Source organism: Mandrillus leucophaeus, unplaced genomic scaffold (assembly GCF_000951045.1).
Source record: "Mandrillus leucophaeus isolate KB7577 unplaced genomic scaffold, Mleu.le_1.0 Scaffold614, whole genome shotgun sequence".
NCBI classification, from domain to species: domain Eukaryota; kingdom Metazoa; phylum Chordata; class Mammalia; order Primates; family Cercopithecidae; genus Mandrillus; species Mandrillus leucophaeus.
The window spans coordinates 491,174-499,223 of NW_012106631.1; the positions used below are offsets into that span (position 1 = coordinate 491,174).

Sequence of the window (8,050 nt, forward strand, 5' to 3'; positions counted from 1 at the left end):
GTCAGTACATCCAGAGGAAAAGAAATGCCAAACTCTTTTTTTTTTTTTGAAGTGGACGTAACAATAGACAGAATCTTCCATAAGTTTTTCCAGTGAGTTGTGTTCATGAAACAACAGAATAGTGCCCCAAAGGGTGGGGGGAGGGGGGAGGAAATAATTACACCTTCCTAAAATACGGTACAAATAGTGTGTTCTTCAGTACAAATAATCCATTATGCTTTTTCATGGAAAAATGATGGAAATCATCACAAGATGTTTATAGAACAGTTATAAAATGTTACTTCTCTTGGCTTCTTTAACTCATTTCCCTTTGGTACTTTCCAAAAGTATATAAATTTCTCTGGGACAGTACTATTTGCGAGATAAAACTGTTTAGTTCAGAAAAATGTGCAGATAACAGAACACCAAGAAAATAGTAATGTTTTATATGTCTTAAATGTATAGACAAACTATGCTGGGATACTTGTTTATGTCTTGTTTGTTAATAATTAATAAAATCCACCTTTTTAAAGAAAGAAATAGAAGAAAACATGTAACAATCATTTTTAAAAATGGAAATAAAAAGCCTAAAGGCTAAGCTACCTAAAACAGAGAAAAAACACACTGTTTGTACCTCTGTCCAGTCCCATATTCCAAATAATGAAATATCAATTAGGTCTTTTCATTATCTACAAAGAGCTGGTGATTCCCTGTGCAAGATAAACAGACAAGAACATATGCCAAGGTAAACCTTTTTTCTTTTCTTTTATTCTACATGAAGTGTTTAGTATTTTTTAACTCAGCAAAAAAGCAACTATTTTCCCCAGAAATGAAAACAAAATCCCTTTAAGAAGAAATGCAACAATTGCTCTCACTTTCAATACTATTTTATTGCAACTGGATGAATGTTTTCTAAATTGTGCATTACACCATAATATACAGGATTACAAACAAAATTACAGTACAGCTCGATTCCAGTGGTACCAGCATCACATCTCAAACAGCACTTATTCTGGACTGCATTTTACATGCAATAGCTATTGTTCTAATTATGAATTAAATGGTTTGAATTTATTTAAGCTACTGTACTAATTGACTACAATAGATATAAATCCCAACATTAACAACCTGATTAGATTTAGGCTCAGATTTATTACATGAATATATGACAAACCACCATTTTTGTGACTATGTATAAAATCATGCATTTATATTTTCTGGAAACATCAATAGCTTCAGATTCTCTGTAAAATCATGGAATGCAAAGGAGTAAAAGACTAAAAAGTAACAGTGCAAATTGTATGTGATAGTCAAGCAGCTTTTGATTTAAAGAAGGGTATGTTGGCATTTATTTATAATATGTATATACAAGCTTGTGCAACTAATGTGTTGAATTGATATGTTTTGATAGGGAATGCATCTCTTAATTTTTTATTCTCTTGAAAATTATGATTCTGGTTTATATTTTAGGGAGAGGGAAAGACTTTAAAGTGAAATGAATTGCTCAAATTGTGCAATTTTTTTTTTTTTTTTTTTTTTTTTTTACAATTAGAGAGGAAAGAAGTGCTAAGGCAACACAATAACTTTCTAAGCACTTTTCTGCTGGTTTAAATTAGTTAAATTATTTTGTATAAATTAGATATAATTCTACTTTTCTGATATGTATAAAAATTGATGAAGCTGCATGGTTTTAAAATAGGAAATTCACATTATAAAAAGTCATTAAAAATTCTGTACAAAATCACAACAAAATAATTCAGCATGGGAAAGGTAACAAGTAGTAAAATGCTGGTTGAAAAATATATATTTATATATATTTTAATTGGCCCATTACTAGTTTAAAAATTGCATAGTTCCTAATTATTGCTTGTGATTTTGTTATCCCGATCAGATAATTAATACGATCTGAATACAGCTACACCAAATTCGTGGTGCATTTCTTTAACTTTACTGTATTTTTTTTTAAAATAGAAGAGCTATAGAAAATAATACATAAGGTGAACAGGAACTTTGATCCCCTGTTTCTTCCAAAGGCAGTAATGACAATAAATACATATATCACTTGAAGCTTGGAGTATTTGCACTTTGCAGCAGTAGTACCCAAAGGGCTGCCTTTTGTAAACACGACAGTCACTGTAAGCACAGTGGGTTCGTTTCCCGGAAATGGTGAAACTGGCGTGCCTCTAATCATGAAAGATGGCATTGAGCTGGGCACTCATGACTCGCTCATGATGTGAATGGCTATCGAAGGACATAATATTGTCTATGGGGATCTCGCAGCGAGGGGCAGCGGTGCCCGAGAAGATTGATCCGTGGCTTTGGGCCCCTGCCAGGGTCGCTGCAGGATAGTGCATGGTAAAGGCATAATTTTTCTCAAACTCGGCGGACGGTTCGTGTTTGAAAGAGAAGTTGCCATTGATGCTGAGCGGCGGGCTGAGGGGTCCATCAAAGGAAGGGCTGGTGCAATCAGTCAGAGGGCTTTCAAAGAAGGGCTCCAGCGCTGCGCTGTAGGCGTGCGGCGGCGGCTTGACGTGGAAGACATGGGAGCTGTCCATGGTGCCGTAAGGCGGACTGGGCAGCCCAGGCGACTGGTAGGAGTAGGGGTGTACAGGGAAGGAAGCGCTGGCCGTCGGCAGGTGCGGGGGCATGTCCTGGTTCTGTTCAGGCAGAAAAGTCCGAGGATTGAGTTGCAGGCAGCCCGCAACCAGGTTGGTGGTGGGTTGGGATAAGCCCTTGCAAAGGGTCTGAACGAAGGAGACCAGGTCTGGGCTTTTGCCTGAGCGCAGGATCTCCGACAGAGCCCAGATGTAGTTCTTGGCCAAGCGCAGAGTCTCGATTTTGGACAGCTTCTGCGTCTTAGAATAGCAGGGCACCACCTTGCGCAGGTTGTCTAGGGCCGCGTTCAGTCCGTGCATGCGGTTGCGCTCCCGGGCGTTAGCCTTCATGCGTCTCAATTTAAAACGCTCCAGGCGAGCCTTGGTCATCTTCTTCTTTTTGGGGCCGCGTCTCTTGGGCTTTTGATCGTCATCCTCCTCTTCCTCTTCTTCCTCCTCTTCCAGGTCCTCGTCTTCGTCCTCCTCCTCTCCCCCATTCCTCAGTGAGTCCTCCTCTGCGTTCATGGCTTCGAGGTCGTCCTCCTTCTTGTCTGCCTCGTGCTCCTCGTCCTGAGAACTGAGACACTCGTCTGTCCAGCTTGGAGGACCTTGGGGCTGAGGTTCGCCCATCAGCCCACTCTCGCTGTACGATTTGGTCATGTTTAGATTTCCTACATTCAACAGGGTAGAGGCAAACAGAAAGAAAAGGAGAAAAACGCTATATTCAAAAGCCAGATACGCCTTCAGCTTCCACTCCCTCAATCTGTACAAATGCTTGAGAAAAGTACCTGCCCATTACAAAATGAATGCCTCCGAGAAAAAGTTAAATGCAGTGTTTTATAATGGCGCGTGCGTGTGCCCCGCTGGTACGTAGGAGTGAGGACAGGACTGGGGGAAGGCAGTGAATATGTATATGTGTACACCACTCACGCATATGTGTTTGTATCCTAGTGATTAACTTAAATGTGTTTATGGTGGTTGCCCGACAAGATAATGTGTGTGGAAATGACTGTACATTTCAGTGACTTCATGTTTATCCAAATGTGTTCAAAGTCACTCACAACTACACATACACACACACACACACACACACACACACAAATGAGCTGAAAAATCACACATTCTGCTTCCATTTTTGTCCTGGCTTCTAGGTACTTAGCGATTTAAGTTGAAGAGCCATTGCGTAATTTACTAATACTGGCAGCGATTTTTAAGAAGATTACACAGACGGGATACTGAAGAGCAAATGCAGAAAGGAGGAAAAATAGTTTCCGCCAAATTGTTCCACCATCAATGTAACATTTGGCAACAAAAGTGGACAGGGTCTTCCACCCCTCCCTCGCCTTTCTTTTCTTGCCTTCCATCTCTGGCCCGCCGCTGAATTTCCACCTTGTACAAAAGCGCTAGCTGCAGGGCGAGGGCTGGGGGCGCGGCGCAGAGCGCTCTCCCACGCGCCGGGGATCAGGTGCGGAAGGCTCCTCTCTAATAAACAGCCCATTGAAAGGGCCGCCCGCTCTTTATTGAGGCTTTTCAAAGTTCGCCTCAAACCTCCCTTTAAAAAATTGAGTAATTATAATGGTCAGCGATTGGCAACCGCGAAGTTGCTGCTTCTAATAAGGAAAATAAAAAGCCGTTAGTAAAACAACTGCATTTCTGGCTCCAGTAGTGGCTGCTGGGGACTTGGCCGCCTCTAGAGCGGTAACAGGTAGCAGGAGTGAGTCCCTCTCCCTTTCTTCACTTTCCCCCCTCTCAACTAAACTATCTCTGAACCTGATTTATTTTCCATGGTGTGAATTCTCAAGGTATCCATGTCGCTTTCATTCACTGAAAACACAGCTTGACACTCCTAATATGCGTAAAATACATGCACACAAAATATATATTGATAACACAGCTTTTTTTTCTTCTTCTTCTTGTAAGAAGTGAGAAAATGAAGTCATTATTGCTTTTGGGACTTTAAAATCAGCACTAGCAGATAATCATAATTACTGTGTATTCTTTTAAAAAATCCAAGCTCCTATGCTATCCACAAAAGAAACCCAAATTCTTAAAATTGAAATTAGAAAGCCTGCAGGGGGTACTTGAGTGACACGACTCATTATGTGTGAGTACTTATGGGCAATTATGGAGAGGGATGCTGGTCTCAACACACATACACACGCTCGCAAACGCACACATACAGAATATGTAGGTGCATCAGTCTTCAGTTATTGCTTCTATTCTAGGGCAAAAAAATGAAAGAATTGTAATTACCTTTGTTGTTAGTAGGTCCTGAGCAGTGAAAGTCTCATAACCCTGGGGCCTCCGGACGCCGTGCCTCCTGCGTGGGCGAATTCCTCGTGTCCTGGCCGCGCGGGCGCTCAGGTTATATAGCCCAGTTAGTGATGCTAAGCGCGGGCGGGGCTGCTAGCTGAGGAGCTAGCAGGTCTCTGCGCCTGCCGCCTGCGCACGCGTCCAGGCTGTGCGCTCCCGGTTCTCCCCTCCTCCCCACTTCTCCCCACGCCTTGCTTGTCTCCCGCCCTCCTCTGACAACCGCTCCCCTCACCCTCCACCCCTACTCCCGCCCCTTCTCCTTCCTCCCCGGCATGCGCCATATGGTCTTCCCGGTCCAGCCAAGAGCCTGGAACCACGTGACCTGCCCATTTGTATGCCGCGGAGCGCTCCATTCCGGCCCCTTTGTGGCCAGAAGAAAGTGGCCCATCTGTCGCCAGTTAGAGACTCCGCGGACCTGTTTTTACCCGCAGGAGAGATTAACCCTTTCAGGCGGCAGAAGGGACAGGGGATAGAGGGGGGAGGGGATTTGAGGGAAGGAAGGGAAAAGCTAATGTTGAGTAGGTCTACATCAGAGAGAGTGGCCTGCTTTCACGCCGGAAGTAGGGCAGAGGTGAAAGAGGCAGAAGCGGGGAGACTGAGGCACGCAGTGAAGAGTCCTCGCTCCTTTCGATTTCTTTTCCTGGCACTGGCATCCAGAGCAGCATGACTCCCTGCCCTGTCTGAAAGGCCCATCCCTTGGCTGCTTCTCCTTGGCAGACGCTTTGATCATTGGCGCCAAAGGATGGCTTCTCCTAATCTCCTTCGGCCCCTCTAAGCAAACATATACGCCATATAAAAGCGGCTTCTTCTGTAAACGCAGCGTTGAGATTAGTTCCTCAACCTCCCTAACCGGATCGTCCTCTCCCAGTTCCTTAAGTACAGAAAATTTGTACTTGCCATTCTATCCCTACCATACGTTCAATCCTTCGTGTCCTGACTCTCAGCTACCACTATCCCTCCAGACCCTCTCACTACGTCAGTCCCTACCGCCATCCCCAGGATCTTGTCCTCAAAGCGAGCTAGTTCTCTCGAGGAGGCCTTGGCTCCATTGGCCTTTGCGCTTTCTTATGTGGGAGCTGGGGGCTTCTTTGACGGTTGGATTCTGCCTTTTAGCCATGGCCACTGGGTTGCTGCAAAAGGCACTTCCTCTCAGCCAGTCCAGGGACGCTTCCAGTTACCTGGCCAGCCCGCCCTGCATGGCCTCGGCTCTCTAGTCCAGGCATTGACCATGAGTACGGTGGTGGACACCTCGCCACAGCCGGACCTGCGCTCTTGCTCCCCTCAATCTCGGGTCTGTATAAGATACTTGACTCAGACAAGCCTTTTCAAAGAGAAGATGCAATGGGCCTGTGTTGAACGGGTCTTTCCGATTGATTTCTTTCTAGAAATGCCTTTAGCACAACCCCGGGAAGGATTAATGGCTGCGAACTCCTCCAGACTTCAAAGCCTCTGATTTGAAACTCCCACCTTGTAGGTCAAGCAAAGACCACAGAAATTCCCGATCAGTTCCGAAGGAGCCACAGTTGCCTAAATAGCAATTCTTTACTCTTTTCGAAAAAGCGTTTTCCAGAATAGATTTTTTAAAAAAGAAAGAAACTGGCCTATCTACTCGTTCTTTCCCAGCTTTGCCCCTAATCCTTCATTAACTAACTCCTTACCCCCTCCCAGACCTGAAGCCCTCTGCAATAAATACCTCTTACGTGAATTGCTTATTTAAAGGCAATTACACTAAATATCCCTCGAGTTTGCAAACAGTGTCAGGGTTGAGCGGCTGGACTGGGGTGCATCTGGAAGAGGGTGGGGACAGGAGGAGAGAGTGGGGATAGAGGAAGAGGGTCCTAGCCAGATCGCCGGTGTCTGAAGGTGGCAGGTGCAGCCTTCCCTGTACAGTACACATCTAAAAGGGGAAGAAAGGAGTTGTGCCACCGAAGCGTGGCGTGAATCGTTGTGGGGTTCCGGAGTTTTGCTTGCTTTTCTACATTCACTCGGCTGACAAAGCACATAGGGGAGGATAAAATAAGTCATCCAGGGGCCTGGTCCCAGGATTTACCCCTGTACTCTATGTATCTTCAGTGTTGGGCTAAAACTCGAGGGCGTCAGAGTACTAGCCCTTAAAAGGTAGTACACAGCCTGAGGTCTGAGGACATTTGCGGCAGGGCCAGGTTAAGTGCTGCCCCTCGCCCGGCAGCTGCCCCGACTGGCAGCACACCGTGCTGCAGGCATATGGAACTCGTGCCTAGGCTCTCATTTTTCCAACTTTGGGGAGCTCCGGAGGAGATCTGGGGATGGAGTAGGAGAAAGGACTCCATCTAACCTCGAGGTCAGTGGTAGCCTAGTGGTCCCTCTGCTAAATTCTTGTCCTCACCCCCAGAAAGCAGAAACTTCTCCAGTTCGCGACATCCTGTGCAATACAGGAGAATTATGGTGGAGTCAGATGTTCTTGGGCAAGAGGGACGCCCGAGTATTTTGCCAGAAGTAGACTCAAATGCTTAAAGTGCGGGAATTACTAGTCTGTTTCCTCCTCTCCCCTTGATAAATTCATTTCTAATCCCACTGCGCGTTGTTCGCTCAGGACTGGGGATTTTTACAAAGGAAAGGCCACTCCAAGATGTTTCAGAGACCGGGCTGAGGTTGGGTCTCACGGTGGCTGTCACTGGGCTTTCCAGCCTGCAGCGCTCCGATGTGACCCTCCTCAGCGCGGATAATTTCGACCCAGAGCGCCGGCATCGCGACTCTCAGCCAGTGCCCGCGAGGCTCCCGGGAGATGCAGGGTAGTAAGACCCTAAAGGGAGGAGCCCGGACCACGGCCTGGATTGAGGTGCGTTTTGTTTGGGGTTGAAGGCGCGAGAAATTGGGGCGAGAGAAGAGTCAGCCGGACGCCGGGAGAGGACAGAGCTGAAGGCGCGGCGGGGCTTAGTGCTGAGGACCGTCTCCGCTGCCCCGCCCCGCCTCCTTATTTTCTTCTCTTTGGACTTGTTTGGACGGTTGCACACTTTTCCCCCTCCTGATTCCCTAAGTTTTTTCTCTCTCCCCTCGCTGCCAGTTAGCCGTACTTCCCCAGCTCCCGTCCCTACTGGGCGCTGCAGGCTACCCAGCGGCACGCGAACCGCACGCGCGGACAACAAAAGCTGCTTTCATGACTCACTGCCCTCGAGCAATGCCCC

The 8,050-nt window shown here is 46.4% G+C and overlaps 1 protein-coding gene across 1 annotated transcript; it reads right to left on the reverse strand.

Moving 5' to 3' along the window:
• Positions 1-492: 492 nt before the first annotated feature.
• NEUROD1 (neuronal differentiation 1) lies at positions 493-5,273 on the reverse strand. The gene is made up of 2 exons (XM_012000043.1): positions 4,827-5,273; positions 493-3,244 (listed from the first exon to the last, which is right to left on the reverse strand). The coding sequence occupies exon 2, from the start codon at positions 3,231-3,233 to the stop codon at positions 2,163-2,165; it is 1,071 nt and encodes a 356-aa protein (XP_011855433.1). The 5' UTR covers positions 3,234-3,244; positions 4,827-5,273; the 3' UTR covers positions 493-2,162.
• Positions 5,274-8,050: the final 2,777 nt, after the last annotated feature.

Coding starts and splice junctions, on each gene's coding strand:
- NEUROD1 (XM_012000043.1), bottom strand. CDS start 3,233: ATGACCAAATCGTACAGCGAGAGTGGGCTGATGGGCGAACCTCAGCCC.